General features: G+C 42.3%; 2 protein-coding genes across 6 annotated transcripts in view; one reads left to right on the plus strand and one right to left on the minus strand.

Moving 5' to 3' along the window:
• ASB17 (ankyrin repeat and SOCS box containing 17) overlaps positions 1-4,582 on the plus strand; it is a 41,154-nt gene extending 36,572 nt beyond the window's left edge. Inside the window, exons 2-3 of the mRNA XM_075615779.1 lie at positions 3,039-3,315; positions 4,301-4,582. Coding sequence (XP_075471894.1) covers positions 3,039-3,315; positions 4,301-4,507 — 484 coding nt within the window. The 3' untranslated portion in view covers positions 4,508-4,582. The remainder of the gene's footprint in view (positions 1-3,038; positions 3,316-4,300) is intronic.
• MSH4 (mutS homolog 4) overlaps positions 1-18,450 on the minus strand; it is a 60,334-nt gene that overhangs the window by 9,398 nt on the left and 32,486 nt on the right. For 2 of the 5 annotated variants that reach the window (XM_075615770.1, XM_075615773.1), the window contains exons 15-20: positions 16,224-16,424; positions 14,111-14,229; positions 8,122-8,250; positions 7,559-7,733; positions 7,338-7,426; positions 389-444 (exon numbers count right to left, since the gene is read on the minus strand). In XM_075615770.1, the coding sequence (XP_075471885.1) occupies positions 389-444; positions 7,338-7,426; positions 7,559-7,733; positions 8,122-8,250; positions 14,111-14,229; positions 16,224-16,424 (769 nt within the window). Of the gene's footprint in view, positions 1-384; positions 445-6,136; positions 6,748-7,337; positions 7,427-7,558; positions 7,734-8,121; positions 8,251-14,110; positions 14,230-16,223; positions 16,425-18,450 lie in introns of those variants that run through there. The other 3 variants (XM_075615774.1, XM_075615771.1, XR_012804034.1) reach the window with 3 other exon arrangements.

Consider the following 18,450-nt stretch of genomic DNA (forward strand, 5'->3'; position numbering starts at 1 on the left):
TTAAATATATGTGACCAAAGAGAAGCATACAGTAGACACAGACAGCACTTTATAAATTGTCAGCTCATAGATCAGTGTAAGCAGTCAGTCAATTTGGCTGAAAGGGTATGTCTTTTGTAGAGCTGTTTTCCACCTACTTTAATGAGGGAATTTTCTACACCTGCTACCACAATAAAAATACAATTTCTAATCTGGAATTGACTGGTGTGGGGAGGAGAGACTACTTTTTCATCACTATACCCATACTCAGATTGCTAGAATGATAAATTAAAGATAAAGCTTACAGTGGTTAAAAAAACAACAATTATATAGTATTTAATGAATGCATTGGAGAAAATATGAGTTGTACACACATTCAGAGATAATTGAAGATTGATCACAAACCTACAATGAATTCTGCTCCACGAGATGAGGTTTCTTGAGGAAAACAAAACTGATGAATGTCTGAAATGAAAAAGCCAACCGGCTGTGTTTTTAAATTTAAATCAATATGAACGAAGCCTTTCATCTTTGCCTTTTGGCTTATATGTCATTTAAAGCAGCAGTCCAAGCTGTTGTTTACATTTTCTTTCTTCTCTTTAATATGTGAATCAATAGAACCCACACAATGATAAGTAATTAGCTAAGTTGTCGATCGATCCGTTCTCCTGTGATCGATCGGCGAAGATGAGGCTTGGGGGTTCACTAAATGACTGCAGAGGAGTATTCTGCAGTGAGTGACTTTGTAAATGGTTGATATAGAAAGAAAAAGGGCTTGTTACATTATAATACATACGAAATGTAATTCAGAGTTGCTTAGAAAAATGCTAAAAGTATTTTCTCATAGTACAGAACTGATTTATTAAAAAAAAAATGTAGGATATTGCTTGGTCTGCAGCTTTAAGGGATACAATTGCATTATGACCTCATAGACTATACCATAAAATAAGCTTACTTTAATTTTGAAATCAACATCTGTGCAGCAATGTCTCAGTTTTATAGACTAAATTGTGATATTTGCTGTTTCACGAGAAAAAACATTTTTATTGATTTAATTGAAAGGATTGTTAGGAGACCTTCTCTGTATTTCCTAGGTCAGTGGGGTTATCAATGTTACGAGCCAAGGATTTATAGAATCCTGTCCAATATACTGCACTCTATTGATATAGATGGGTTTGACATTCTGATCACGCATTATATTCATTTTGTGAAAAGATCAGAACATCGTCTTGATAAGCATTTCAGTCACGAGTTTATAGAAATATGCGCAAACACTATTCTTTACTGGGTCTTTGCCCGAAAAGGTGATCCTGCCCTTGTTGAGCTTCTCTTGAAGAAGACAAAAAAATATCTGCAAGACAAAAGCTGCTGTTTGGCGCTGATTTGCAGGTATAGTAATGTGCAGTTCTTTTAAATTGCATGTAAAAAGTCATTTTTAACATTTCTTTGAGACGCTTGAACAATAAGTAGAAAAGTTTTTTTTAACTTTAAATTTCCATGTGTGATGGCATTATGATTTTTACAATATATAATTACATATAATCATGATTTCCAACTGAACAACATTCAAGTTTGAACGCTTTGGGTGACGCCCAAATGGTTATAATTTAAAACTGGTAAAAGCTTTTAAAAAAAAAAAAAAACACTCGAAAAAACAATTGTGGTGGGTGAATATTGTTTAAATCCAGAAGAGAAAATAATATAAACCCAACAAGGTTCAAATAATGTTATAAATGTGCACGTTATAAAAAATATATTTTGCAGATTATAATAAAAATGATGTATAACTTAATTGAATCTGATTATATTAGAACAAAGATTCCTCCTAAATGACTGGAAAAAAATTGAAATCGCACGTGATAAAAATAAAAGATACTATTTAAAAAATCTATTAACTTGTCATACTCTTTAAGCCAGTGATTTTCAAGCGGGATTCCATGAGCACCCCTCAGGGGTTCCGTGGCCGCCAAGGGCAGAGCTGGGACAATTCTCCTAGCTGTCCCATGCCCGGCGGCACCCCACATAGCAGATAGTAGTGACCCGGCGGCTCCTGAGCTCAGCAGCGGCAGCCGACCGGTCACTGCTATCCGTCCTCTCTGCTCTGGAAGTCGCGTCAACAGGAGGGAGAGGATCGGGTAAGCGCACGCGATGTGTGTGTAAGTGAGAAGGGGGGAGTGTGTGTGAGAGGGGGAGAGTGTGCGTGTGTGCGCAAGGCCACGATTATAGTGCCCGCGCGACGTCACACACGCGTGGCGCGCACATGAAACATACACTAGACTGGAGGCGATAGGGAGGCGTGGCTGTGACATCACGTAAGCAGTTCGCCCTCATTGGCTAAACCGCTCACATGACACGGCCGTTGCGCTGCAATAACAATTTCAATTGTCTCCTCTATGTCCTCTGTCGCTCCGTAGCGCTTGATCGCACGCACTGTGTGCGCCTTCATTGGTCTACAGTAACTAATTTGTTCCGGTGGCGCTCCACTATAATTGCGGCCTAAGGGGGAGAGGCAGCGTAAGGGGGAGAGTGAGACGGGGGCGATGAGGGGGGTTCCCCAGAATTTCACAATGGAATTCTGGGGTTCCCTAACTAAAAAAGATTGAAAAACACTGCTTTAAGCCTTTGGGTGCCCTAGACGTAGCTACACTGTGGACTCCGGCACTCCAGGGGTACCATGGCGTAATAGCTATGCCATTATCTTCCTGCTTGTTTTTGTAGAGGAGATCACATTCAGAACGGGATAAATGAGGAAGTGATCACGTCCCTCTGGCACTTTAAAGGGTTAAGAGTGACATAAAGGAGATTGGGTATCAAAGTCGCTAGGCTGCAGAAGTGGGGGGGAAATGGCATTAGACATTAGGAAAAAATCCCATTTAAAGCGTTTTTTCTTTGGTAAATCTGATACTATTTTTATGCCCCACTTTTATAGCTGGGAGACTGATATATAACCCCCGTATTCAACTAAACTAAAAAAAAAAAAAAAAGGTTAATATGGAAATACAGCAAGTTTAAAATAATGAACGTAGCTTTGTTAAAACATGTTTTATTTTATTTTTCAGAACTTTTGCACCAGTATATTGCCCAAGCCCAACTGGAATTACACCTTTAGTTTATGTTGCCCAGACTAGGCAGTCAACTATTTTGAAACTATTACTGCAGTATGGCATCCTGGAAAGAGAGAAAAGCCCATTTAACATTATATCCAGAATTCTGTTCTACCCTTCAAGAATGAGGGTAATGACTGATCATGAATTAAAAGATATCCATGAAGATGCTAAAACATGCCTACAACTATGTGTCAGCGTCCTTTCCTTCATTCCAGTCTCAGACATAGAGGTAAATAAGACTTTGAAACACTCTACATTGCAGAATAGTAATTTTCAACTGCTGGTCTATCATATTCCATTTCTGAGATACCTTACCCTGGATTACAGGTTCCTAGATACCACCATATAAATCATAAAGGTGGAATGAAACAAGAAACAACTCACACCAGTTTTTTATTCAGTTCAGAGGAAAGATACAAACACAAATGGTAGACTGTGTATTGGTCAAGACAGTGCTAATCCAGATTAAGATGAACTCTGCCACAACTGCAGTCAGATTGACATTCAAGTTATTTTATTGCAGAAAATAGTAAAAAGCGTACGTTTGGGGCTTACCCCTTTGTCAGCGGATATTTTCTGCAATAAATGACTTGAATGTCAATCTGACTTCCAGCTGAGTGCAATGGGTTGGGGGGGACGAAACTGTACCAACGACAAAGACATGTTAAGGGGTTAAATGTGGGCAACTGATGTCGTCTTATTTACCCAAAATATGACATCTCTAGGTATTTGTAAATCATTTTAAAAGTTTGTATACATGGTCAGCTAAGACATAGCAGGAGTGTGATTTCCTATGGCTGCTCCATTTAGTGTGATATCAATGAGATATTTAACAAGAGTTTGCACAGGCAAACCCCCTCTCCCTACCATTTATTGGACCTACAGAAAGGGTCTGATAAAGGTGGAGAAAACACTAGAATGACAAACACTCCCCCATTCTGAGGTTCTGATGAGTTACAATTTGTAGTTAATTTCCAGAGAAACAAAAGAAGTGAAATCATTGCGTTTCACTTGCTTATATGAGGGTAAGGAGGCCATTTTGATTGTTAAATTGTTTACCAATGATTGTTTCTGTCCAGCTATGTGGGATTACACCTTGTTTGCCTTTTATTGCTTGACGTGCCTACACCGGCTTTGTGGCACTCTCCAGGAGAGAATGAGTTTTAGTAATTTATTGTCCAAAAATATAATACGGTAAATTCCTTTATTTTAAGAAACAGGTTTCTTTTGGAAGACCTCCTATCATATCCAACTGGCAAGATTTTATTCCACCAACAAGAGACAAAGAACCCTGTGAACTCTTACATCTCTGCAGAATATCGATAAGGAGCCAACTGTTTAAGAAACACATGCTTCCAAATGGTATCTTTTCTCTGCCAATTCCTGTTATCTTACAGCATTATTTAAACTTGGATATGTAACTGAAGTTATGGCCAGCTGGCTCACCAAAGGAGCAATAAAAAAGTGCAAATCAAAACCAAGAGAGATTCTGCAGAACAAATAAACCGTTTACTTTGATCAACCAAAAGCTGTTTTATTAGTGTCATTAATTGGTGTTATTTGTTAGTTGCAAACTGATTTCTGTGGTAAAAATAAGTTGTCAGTGAAACTTACCTGCAGCTGGTGCATGGCATCCCTTTAACGAGAGTAGCAAAGACATGAAAAGACACAGCCCAAGGAGAAACACAATGGGGTACATCCTCAGAAGTGCGTTAATGACTTAACGAGACATTAAGTATCATCTTAAAGGTTAGACCGGCTGCCATTAACTTTAACGGACGTTAGTGCTAATGATAGGCAATAGAGGTGTGAACCACGAATGCATATTCACAGCCGTCTGTTACAGTTAACGTGGGAATTCGTGCTTTTTTGTTTTTTTAAAGTCGTGGCTATACTAGGGATTAGATGCTGGAAGCACCTAACGGCTAACGCCAGGTATCAGAAACGTATTTGGCCTTGTCCAGTGTTCTGAAGTGGCCCACTTTGACTTCCTATATTGCAAAAGTGAATACCGTGGGCTACGCCAAAACATTTTGCCAAGATCTATGTATTAACCCCTTGGAAATCATAGTAATACATGCCCTCATTGTCACTAAGGTAACCAATTAATACAAACTACCCTACTACCCATTGCATGGCAAAGTGGTACAACCGCTATGGCATACAAGGGGTTAATAGGGCTTATAGGGCCTTTGCCCATTGAAAAGCATTACAACATATATTTAAAATAAAGGCATAAAAAAACCACAATCACACAATAAAAAATCAATAATTTTAATCCATTGATTGTCACTGTGGGTACCTAGGCCCTCAATGTGGGTCTAGATAGCCACACTGGCAATTAATATTGAGCCTAAATGAATAAATGTTTTACTTCCGGGATGAAGGCCGTCCTCATCTTCATGGATGAAGTCATCTGGATAAAAATTCAATAAAGGGCCAAAGTCCAATCATTAAAAAAAAAGAAAAACACAATCCAAGCCCGATTGCAAAAGGTGCAAGGCTCTAACAGCCATTGTTTTTGCATATATTTGGCTCTGTAAATAACCATTAAAATCAGGTAAGCTAACGGACATTACTTGTTCAGGTAACATCACGTTAATCGGAGAGATTTAACAGAGCTTTGATATCTACCCCAATGGAGTGTGAGGCCAAGCAATTACAATGCTCAAGACAATTAGGATGCAGGATACGGCCAGGACACATCTGAATTTAGCAATTTCATATGATTTGATAGTGCCCTAGAAGTAGCAAATTAATGAGCAGTTATTGTTAGCAATGAAAAAATCTGCAGTTAGTTATAGCACCCTGGGGTGTCAGTGAGTGTCACATAGAGTGGAGCTGGAGAGTATGCACAGACCAGATATAGGTCAAAGCCGGGAAGGAAAAACCTTACCTATGTAGGCTCACAGACCTGGTCCTGCTCTCCTCTGATCTCCGATTTCTGGGCGTGCAGCCTTCTGAAGAAACAGCATGGGAAGGAAAGGATCCGGTGCTACAGCCTGTCACAAACTCCAGGGCACTTCCGGGTTAGAACAAAAACTTTATTGGAACCTCACAAACACACAGCTACACCACAATCTCCCCCTCAACGCGTTTCACGCTACAATCAGCGCTTCGTCTTGTTACACTGTATATTTTCGCTTCCCATTTCAATTAGAAAAAAAACTTTACTTTTTGCTCATTACAGTATTTGTTTTTTATTGAAAACTGTGCATAAATCAAGTTTTATATTCCTAACAGGTTTTGTTATGTATTGCAAATGCAAATATGTACATTTCCTATAAAAACACATTGTAATCACAATTTTATGCACACATCTAGAAGCTTTGCTTTAGTAATTTGACCGTTGTGTCAGCTTATACATTTACTTGGTTCTGAATTGTGAAAAAAGACAGAAAGTGTTCTTAAATCTCAAGTTCAAAATCACTTGTACTTTACATTCTGTTTTAAACAACCATTGCTGTTGTCATTCCTCTGTTTCCATAGGTAAGTGATCAGCTGCCAGACAATCTGCCTCATATTTCTTCTTTAGACGTGTCAGGAAAAGTCGCAAACTGTCAGAGTCCAAACATGAGTTTCTAGCAGTCTGCACAAGTCTTGTAGCTAAATGATATAACGCCCTCTGTTTCAGGCTCTCTGGGGTGCTTCTCTGTTTTTGCTGTTCGTTAGAAAAGAACATGAATCACGAATAAAAATCTAATTAAAAAAACGTAATTAAAGCAGCAGTCCCGCCTGATGAGGTTTTTGTTTAATTACTTCTCCACAGCATGGGAACCAGAGGGTCCTCCAGAGCTGAACCGCATTGTTTTCAGCTCCATGAACCCTCAAGTTCTTTGAAACACTTACCGGTGTCCCTAGTAAATCAAAATATATCCTGCGGGCCAACAGGAAGTTATTGCTTTCTGCTTCCTATTGGACAACCATTTAAATCTCTTGAAAAACACAGGAAGTAACACCGGTAACTTCACTGCTAAATATCTCAAGCTGAAAATAGCTGTGTTCAACTAGAGGAGATCCCTGCTTAGCATGCTGGGAATGGGGTGTTGGATGATTTAGGAGGGGGTGCTGTTTTACAGGACGGTACAGTATTGTATTGCAATGAAATGGTAGACATTGGTATTATTAGAGGACAATCAAGTGAGTATGAATGTTACCATGTGTATTTCTGGATAGGTGCCAAGGAACGCTTAACCTCATCTTGCTAACACATTTAATAAATGGCTTTTAGAAAAGTAGGTATTTACATACCAAAATCTTATTCGCTACTTGACTTGAGATATCTTTTGCATCCTTTAGAATTGGAGGCGGTAAAGATGAAACCTCTGCAGCTTTCAAACCTAAAAATTAAGTTGCAATTTGTTTTTCTATGAACAGCAGCTGTAACTGTTACAATTATGTTACAAGCAATCACACGTGGTGCAAAAATGGAGAAGTATTAAAAGTATGTATATGAAATAATGAAATATTACCATAGTTCTTCTCCTTTGTGTGTCCTTTGGAAAGTAAGTATGTGTAAGAGATGGAGTCTTTGTTCCCAGTGCTCGCTCTTTTATGCTGCACTTCAAAGTGATTGTTTTCTACATTGGGATATAATGTACCTAGATGGCACAATTCAAGGAAATGGGTAGCAAACAGTGTAAATGCCTAGAAGAAACAGAAATCATTTTCTGGGGAGTAAAGAAGCTTAAACTGTATGCATCAGACAACGGAGATCTTATGTACCTTACATGTACAAACCACTTGTGTTCTTTAGTAGTAAATGAAAACATAATTATAATTTTTTACTCATAAGCTGTGTTTTTTTTGGTGCGTTTTTAATTGTGTGTATTTTCTAGAAGAAAAAGTTTGAATGAAGTTAAAAATGCATTATTTTTATAAATAAGTTGATAAATGTGAGTGAGGAGGTGTGGTTTGCATTCTGAAAACGTATTAAGGAGAATACTTACAAACAAACTTAATTATAAAACTCACTCACATGGCTAATGTGCATCATTTATTGTCATGTTCGGACATCCGGAAAATAAAAAAATACCTTAATTCCTAGAAGGTGTTCACAAACTGCATAACAAATGCCAATGCCTTCTTCTGTGCTGGTACCTCTCCCTAACTCATCAATTATTATCACTGATTTTTCGTTAGCATTCTGAAGTATATAGGTTACCTTCAAATTGAAAAATACATATGATATTATGAATGTGAAACATAAAAAAAGGAACAAGCGCAAAATAATCTTAAACAGAGAACAAATTAAATGAAGTGATTAAGTATAATATATACGTGCAAGTCCAAAAGTTCCCAAGTAAGGCAAATTTCAAAATTATTTGGTGAAATATATATATATTTCACCAAATAATTTTGACATTTGCGTTTGCCTTACTTGGGAACTTTTGTTATATATATATATTGATACATACAATGATTATATTTTTTGATATATATATATATTGATACATACAATGATTATATTTTTTGATATATATATATATTGATACATACAATGATTATATTTTTCCTGGGAAAGATGCAGTTTTTTCACAAGGATGTTTCCCATCAGTCACCCAATTTAGCAGCAACAGGTCCAAAGTGCAAACTTTCTCAGGATGTTACATGGAAAAAACAAAACGATATCTAGTGCAAAAACATTTATCTCAAAAATGGGGAATGGTCCAAAAACAATGAAATTGCCACTCACGTGGCCTATAGGAATATTAAAGCTTTTTCCAACGCAAAGTGTGATTTTATATCACTGTACTGGACTTGTGAGAGGTGTCCGCTTCTGTGCTCTATTTGCCTCACAACGTGAGAGTGTGATCTGCTCTGCCTCTCTGCTGTACGCTGCAATAGGAGGAGGACAAGTGAGCCGTGGCCTGACTGGAGAGGAGCCCATGGACAGCCAGTCTTCAGACCCTGGGTGGTCTAAATGCTTTCTATTCTTTGGGTGCATGTGAGAGTCTTTCCACTGCTCTGTTATGTGTTTTATTCATAAAATATTATTTGCAGCTTGTTTCTAGTCTCCCTCTTTCATATATAATGAGATCCTGCCATGCACCCATACAGAGGTACAGATCCTGCCCTGCACCCATACAGAGATACAGATCCTGCCCTGCACCCATACAGAGGTACAGATCCTGCCCTGCACCCATACAGAGGTACAGATCCTGCCCTGCACCCATACTGATACAGATCCTGCTCTGCACCCATACAGAGGTACAGATCCTGCTCTGCACCCATACAGAGGTACAGATCCTGCCCTGCACCCATACAGAGGTACAGATCCTGCCCGGCACCCATACAGAGATACAGATCCTGCCCTGCACCCATACTGATACAGATCCTGCTCTGCACCCATACAGAGGTACAGATCCTGCCCGGCACCCATACAGAGGTACAGATCCTGCCCTGCACCCATACAGAGGTACAGATCCTGCTCTGCACCCATACAGAGGTACAGATCCTGCCCGGCACCCATACAGAGATACAGATCCTGCCCTGCACCCATACAGAGGTACAGATCCTGCCCTGCACCCATACTGATACAGATCCTGCTCTGCACCAATACAGAGGTACAGATCCTGCCCTGCACCTATACAGAGATACAGATCCTGCCCGGCACCCATACAGAGATAAAGATCCTGCCCTGCACCCATACTGATACAGATCCTGCCCTGCACCCATACTGATACAGATCCTGTCCAGCACCCATACAGAGATACAGATCCTGCCCTGCACCCATACAGAGATACAGATCTTGCCCTGCACCCATACAGAGATACAGATCCTGCCCTGCACCCATACAGAGGTACAGATCCTGCTCTGCACCCATACAGAGATACAGATCCTGCCCTGCACCCATACAGAGGTACAGATCCTGCCCTGCACCCATACAGAGATACAGATCCTGCCCTGCACCCATACTGATACAGATCCTGCCCTGCACCCATACTGATACAGATCCTGTCCAGCACCCATACAGAGGTACAGATCCTGCCCGGCACCCATACTGATACAGATCCTGCCCTGCACCCATACTGATACAGATCCTGCCCTGCACCCATACTGATACAGATCCTGTCCAGCACCCATACAGAGGTACAGATCCTGCCCGGCACCCATACTGATACAGATCCTGCCCTGCACCCATACTGAGATACAGATCCTGCCCTGCACCCATACAGAGATACAGATCCTGCCCGGCACCCATACAGAGATACAGATCCTGCCCTGCACCCATACTGATACAGATCCTGCCCGGCACCCATACAGAGGTACAGATCCTGCCCAGCACCGATACAGAGATACAGATCCTGCCCTGCACCCATACAGAGATACAGATCCTGCCCGGCACCCATACAGAGATACAGATCCTGCCCGGCACCCATACAGAGATACAGATCCTGCCCGGCACCCATACAGAGATACAGATCCTGCCCGGCACCCATACAGAGATACAGATCCTGCCCGGCACCGATACAGAGATACAGATCCTGCCCTGCACCCATACAGAGGTACAGATCCTGCCCTGCACCCATACTGATACAGATCCTGCCCTGCACCCATACAGAGATACAGATCCTGCCCGGCACCCATACAGAGATACAGATCCTGCCCTGCACCCATACAGAGATACAGATCCTGCCCTGCACCCATACTGATACAGATCCTGCCCTGCACCCATACAGAGGTACAGATCCTGCCCGGCACCCATACAGAGGTACAGATCTTGCCCTGCACCCATACAGAGATACAGATCCTGCCCGGCACCCATACAGAGATACAGATCCTGCCCGGCACCCATACAGAGATACAGATCCTGCCCTGCACCCATACTGATACAGATCCTGCTCTGCACCCATACAGAGGTACAGATCCTGCCCGGCACCCATACAGAGGTACAGATCCTGCCCTGCACCCATACAGAGGTACAGATCCTGCTCTGCACCCATACAGAGGTACAGATCCTGCCCGGCACCCATACAGAGATACAGATCCTGCCCTGCACCCATACAGAGGTACAGATCCTGCCCTGCACCCATACAGAGATACAGATCCTGCCCGGCACCCATACAGAGATACAGATCCTGCCCTGCACCCATACTGATACAGATCCTGCCCTGCACCCATACAGAGGTACAGATCCTGCCCTGCACCTATACAGAGATACAGATCCTGCCCGGCACCCATACAGAGATACAGATCCTGCCCTGCACCCATACTGATACAGATCCTGCCCTGCACCCATACTGATACAGATCCTGTCCAGCACCCATACAGAGATACAGATCCTGCCCTGCACCCATACAGAGATACAGATCCTGCCCTGCACCCATACAGAGATACAGATCCTGCCCTGCACCCATACAGAGGTACAGATCCTGCTCTGCACCCATACAGAGATACAGATCCTGCCCTGCACCCATACAGAGGTACAGATCCTGCCCTGCACCCATACAGAGATACAGATCCTGCCCTGCACCCATACTGATACAGATCCTGCCCTGCACCCATACAGAGGTACAGATCCTGTCCAGCACCCATACAGAGGTACAGATCCTGCCCGGCACCCATACTGATACAGATCCTGCCCTGCACCCATACTGATACAGATCCTGCCCTGCACCCATACTGAGATACAGATCCTGCCCTGCACCCATACAGAGATACAGATCCTGCCCTGCACCCATACAGAGATACAGATCCTGCCCGGCACCGATACAGAGATACAGATCCTGCCCTGCACCCATACAGAGGTACAGATCCTGCCCTGCACCCATACAGAGGTACAGATCCTGCCCGGCACCCATACAGAGATACAGATCCTGCCCGGCACCCATACAGAGGTACAGATCCTGCCCTGCACCCATACAGAGATACAGATCCTGCCCTGCACCCATACTGATACAGATCCAGCCCGGCACCCATACAGAGGTACAGATCCTGCCCAGCACCGATACAGAGATACAGATCCTGCCCTGCACCCATACAGAGATACAGATCCTGCCCTGCACCCATACAGAGATACAGATCCTGCCCGGCACCCATACAGAGATACAGATCCTGCCCGGCACCGATACAGAGATACAGATCCTGCCCTGCACCCATACAGAGGTACAGATCCTGCCCTGCACCCATACTGATACAGATCCTGCCCTGCACCCATACAGAGATACAGATCCTGCCCGGCACCCATACAGAGATACAGATCCTGCCCTGCACCCATACAGAGATACAGATCCTGCCCAGCACCCATACAGAGATACAGATCCTGCCCTGCACCCATACAGAGGTACAGATCCTGCCCTGCACCCATACAGAGATACAGATCCTGCCCTGCACCCATACAGAGGTACAGATCCTGCCCTGCACCCATACTGATACAGATCCTGCCCGGCACCCATACAGAGATACAGATCCTGCCCGGCACCCATACAGAGATACAGATCCTGCCCGGCACCCATACAGAGAAACAGATCCTGCCCGGCACCCATACAGAGATACAGATCCTGCCCGGCACCCATACAGAGATACAGATCCTGCCCTGCACCCATACAGAGATACAGATCCTGCCCTGCACCCATACAGAGATACAGATCCTGCCCTGCACCCATACAGAGATACAGATCCTGCCCTGCACCCATACAGAGATACAGATCCTGCCCTGCACCCATACAGAGATACAGATCCTGCCCTGCACCCATACAGAGGTACAGATCCTGCCCTGCACCCATACAGAGATACAGATCCTGCCCAGCACCGATACAGAGATACAGATCCTGCCCTGCACCCATACAGAGATACAGATCCTGCCCGGCACCCATACAGAGATACAGATCCTGCCCTGCACCCATACAGAGATACAGATCCTGCCCTGCACCCATACTGATACAGATCCTGCCCTGCACCCATACTGATACAGATCCTGCCCTGCACCCATACAGAGGTACAGATCCTGCCCGGCACCCATACTGATACAGATCCTGCCCTGCACCCATACAGAGATACAGATCCTGCCCTGCACCCATACAGAGATACAGATCCTGCCCTGCACCCATACAGATACAGATCCTGCCCTGCACCCATACAGAGGTACAGATCCTGCCCTGCACCCATACAGAGATACAGATCCTGCCCAGCACCCATACAGAGGTACAGATCCTGCCCTGCACCCATACAGAGGTACAGATCCTGCCCTGCACCCATACAGAGGTACAGATCTCACCCTGCACCCATACAGAGATACAGATCCTGCCCTGCACCCATACAGAGGTACAGATCCTGCCCTGCACCCATACAGAGATACAGATCCTGCCCAGCACCCATACAGAGGTACAGATCCTGCCCTGCACCCATACAGAGATACAGATCCTGTCCGGGACCCATACAGATACAGATCCTGCCCTGCACCCATACAGAGATACAGATCCTGCCCGGCACCCATACAGAGGTACAGATCCTGCCCTGCACCCATACAGAGATACAGATTTTGTTGGAGTCCACTTTGTGTTGGAAAACGCTTTAATATTCCCATAGACCATGGGAGTGGGAATTTCATGGTTTTTCGACCATTCCCCATTTTTGACCTAAATGTTTTTGCCCTATATATATCTTTTGTTTTTACATGTATTATCCTGAGAAAGTTTGCGCTTTGGACCTGTTGCTGATATTATTAATGTGAAATATATTTCTCACATTATACATACACTACATTCATACATACATACACTATATTCAATTACTTTCTAAAATCTGCTTAATTCTTCAAGCTATCTTTGCAAGTATGAATTAACAATGTTTTGGTACCGTTACACAAATGGCTAGGTTTGTGCTATGTTTTGGGGACAATCAACACAGTTGGTCAAAGCGGTGTAAGGCTTTCAAAATACAAATAAGTGAGTGATTTCCTGAAAATTTCTGCATACATTGACCCAGAAAAGTAAAAAGTCCAAAATGCTTCAGTTTTTATGAATAATATTCAACCTTACAATTTGATTAAAAAAATATGCTTGTATGTTTAAAAAAAATACCTCTTTCATTTCTTTCATAAATGTCGATGAATTTGTTTCGATATCATCATCCACCCCAATTCTAGTAAATATCTGTTCAGCAATTCTGAATGAGGAATATTCTGCTGGAACATAAGACCCTACAAAGCATAAAACAAAATTATTTCCTTGTAATGTTTTACCGACGTGTATGCTGTAGGGCAGGGATGCCCAAACCTTTGCTCCTGCGCCCACCTGCCTCTTGTCCCCCGGTGCTTGCACCACCCCTCCTTTGCGCGATGCGGCGTCATTTGGCGCCCGGGGTCATGTGACGTCACGTGACCCGCGGCATTATTTGACGCCGCGTTGCGATGTCACCCCGCATGACCCAGAGCCGTCATTTGACACCGTGTTGCCATGGAGACACTTCCAGACTCCGGCTTAAGCAAGGTAAGTTGAGGTTCCAGAGTCCTCACACGATCCCCCGGCATTTAATTTTAATGCCTTGGGGAAGAGGGAAGGGTCTCTGCAACCATCCCCTCAGAAAAATTCCGCGGGGGTCGCACCCCTGCTGTACGATGTTTAATATTGCTTTTATTGGCACTTAACAATTTGGATCATACAAATGAATGTGTACGTGTGTACGTGTGACAAATCCTCCCCCGCCCCAAACAAAATGGGGAATGTCGGGAAGGACTGCTGGCTCCTCAGTCCCCATTAAGTGTCTTTCATCCAAAATAGATATATTCTCGGTTCTGATAAGGAACTCTCTAAAACCTGTTAATGACTTAATCACCTGCCCCCTGCTTCCTTAGCCAGGCCTATATAAGGCTATCCCTTCCTTCTTCCAGTTGCCTGTTTATTGTTATTCATCCCAATAGTCAAGTTTGCTGCTACCTTGTTGCCTGTTACATTCACTTGCTTGTTACCAGACCCTGCTCTGACCTGACTTCGCTTGCCTGTCTCCAGTCCTAACCTCTGCCTGTTGCTGGCCATTCTTTGCCTGCGGTCAGCCCTAACCTTTGTTCCTGACCATCCTTTGCCTGCCACCAGCCCAGACCTCTTTGTTCCTGACCATCCTTTGCTTGCTGCCAGCCCAGGACTATACTTTGTTACCGACTGCTACCAGCCTCTTGGCCTGTCCCAGCCACTGGACTCCAGCCCGACAGTTGCTCCCCGTGACAGCAATTAGCTGCACACTAACACTCATTCTATACTCAGCAAGACTCCATGTACTGTACAGTACAGTCTTTGCATGTACTGTACATGTTTACAAAATGAGATCCTCAAATAATCCTTATGAGAAATTGTTGGATTTTTTAGGTGGCCAAATACTAATATGTAATTAGCAAGTTTTTGATTTGCATCTATGAAAAGAATTTGATGTATACTTAAGGAATTAAACACACACACACACACACACACACACACACACACACACACACACACACACACACACACACACACACACACACACACACACACACACACACACACACACACACACACACACACACAGTTGTTGCTACTTTATTCCCCATAAATGGAACTTTTAGTGGGATTTTTTTCCAAAGGTTCTACCAAAAGTTTTTCCATAACAGATGGAATTATTTCAAGGAAACGGTTATATTTGAAATGAAAATATCCCTTATTTGTTTGACAATACTTAAGAACAAACTTTTCCCCCCACTTCTTTCCAGAAAAGAAATCCGATAGAATAAAAATCGTAAATATATCAATTTTAGTTTCCAAAAACCAACTCTACAAAAATGGGTTATGAATTCCCACTTGTAAACATCCACATATACACTAATGTTAACTGTTTTAGAAACAGAAAATCCTAATTTTATTTTATAATAATAGTAATAGCATGTTCTTGTATAGCGCTGCTAGTTTTACAAAGCGCTTCACAGAGACATTTTGCAGACACAGGTCCCTGCCCCGTGGAGCTTATAATCTATGTTTTTTGGTGCCTGAGGCACAGGGAGATAAAGTGACTTGCACAAGGAGCCGACTCCAGGAACTGAACCAGGCTCCCCTGCTTCAAACTCTCAATGCCAGTCAGTGTCTTTACTCACTGAGCCACTCCCTCTCCCATATGAATATGTACACACATTTCATATACAGCCAATGGTGTTTTAATTATTTTTCTTACCAATTTGTGACATAATCTGACACATAGCAACCTGTTTTAGATACGTTGATTTTCCACTCATATTTGGTCCAGTAATAATGACAAAGTTACTTCCTTCAGTAATGTAAGTGTTGTTGGGAACTGGTTTTTCCAGTGATATCTTTTCTAGAATTGGATGCCATCCTTGCTTGATAGCTAATGTATCAGTGAATTCAGGACGTACTAAAATGTCAAAAGAAAATGATTTAAGTGAAAAATCAGTACACATGAACCTTTAAAGCAGCTGAAACAAGGTGAACAGACCACAAAATAATGCCACAAAGAAGAAAAAATGGAGCAGAATCATTTTTGCTATTGAACAAAAACAAGAAATCCTTTCACATTAAAAGGGCATTGAATCAAGAAGACTCCATTACTGTAATGTAGTATGATGAACTACTGTTCCTTCAGCAAACGGCTCACACCCTGTAGCTGCCCTTTGGCTGTGCCAAAGGCTGTCTGCCTTTGGGGCGACGCAGATGTAGACTGAAGGGGTTCAGATATTCTGCCTCCATTCATTTACATATTTCTTTCTGATTCATTTAAAATGTAGTATGAATATATTAACTTAACTTCTTAAATACATTTTGGCAATAACATGTTAGCAATAAATTCAATTGGTGGAGCACAGTTATATCTTGAAAAATTCTATTTAATGTCTAAAAATGATGGTGTCGCAAATGGAACCTAATATGACTTTTATAGGTAAAAAGAAAAGTGTGGATTGTGAAATCTGGAATCCAAAATCTGATTTCTTTATGGTGGAGCCCCGTTTGCCCATGAAAAAAAGATGTTCAAAGACCACTACAAGGTAGACCTGTTTAGTGCTTAATCTGAAATGTATAGTACATACTGTATAATCACATGCACACATATTCTGTCGCTCCATTTAGATTATTTTCCCCAAATGTACCTCCAAACACACCTCTCTTGCAACAAAGGGTTTAATTTTGTATTATTTTGGTGCCATTGACTAGGTTAACTAATCTATGGGAAAACTGCACTTTAAGACAGAAATCCACAGCTTCCCTCAAAAGTAGGTTAAAAATATATATTTCAGAATTTTTGAATATGCAGTAATATATTCAGTAGCTCACTGGCAATAATATTAAATGCACAGCGTTTGCTAACATATTGTAGATAAAGTGCACTGTAAATTAGGGCAGTTGCATAAGGACAATGGGCATGGTATGGGAAACAGGGCTCTATGGGATAGATCCTCAGAAATGCATTCCATTTTATTGCGTTACGTTATCGCCATTTTGCGTATTGATATACGTAACGTGTATTCCCAAAGGGGATCTGCATTATGATACTCTCGCGTTACGCATCGATACATTTTAACTGACATTTTGCTTACTTATATGCAAATCATTTAGTAAATAAGCAGTTTACCTAACAACGTAGATCCGGAGACCTCCGTTCATGTTCGCGCATGGGACTAACGCTGCCATATTTAAGACCTTCCAAAAAATTGCGTTGCCAACATCCCGACCCTAATTATCATTATGCTATTTCTACAAATAGCCTACAAGGAAAAAGGGTAGGTCTTAAGGGGTACCCACATAAATGTACTGAGTGTATGACTTAACCCTTTCATTACATGTGTAATACGAAGATATATATGGTGGAACATATTAATGACAAACAGATCAACAGATGCATCTGAAATTGTGTTATTTTCATGTAATAAAATATACCATGCTTATTAATGATTAAAGGGAATGTCAGATATGTTTCTGTTGCCTATTGTATGTAATATTGAGTATATTAAGAATAGGTGTTCAATGTTTTGTACATGAAAACAAAAATTACCAAGAGACAGAAGTTGGCAAAATACATTTTAATCAAACACAGTTAAATCACTTTGACAAAAAAAAATATATTTAAAAAAAATAAAAAAATATATATATACAAAATTAAATAACTAGATATGCAGGAAATAAATTAGCACCTCTTTTTGGCACGTGTACTGCCTGGCTTACTCAGCCCACGGGTACACACACTGTCACGCCTAAAGGTCTGCACACGCAGTGTTGATGTGTGGGAATATCATCGGATAATGCAGGAGGTGGAGTTTCCACCATTAATGAAACCCAATTCTCAGCTGAGAAGGGAATCTCCCCTCCCCCCCCCCCCCCCCCTGATGTGGGCAGAAACTCCATGGAGGCACCAGGTGTTGTGACCATGGAGGGGGAACGGATGCACT

The sequence above is a fragment of the Ascaphus truei genome, chromosome 10 (assembly GCF_040206685.1).
Source record: "Ascaphus truei isolate aAscTru1 chromosome 10, aAscTru1.hap1, whole genome shotgun sequence".
In the NCBI taxonomy this organism is placed as follows: Eukaryota; Metazoa; Chordata; class Amphibia; order Anura; family Ascaphidae; genus Ascaphus; species Ascaphus truei.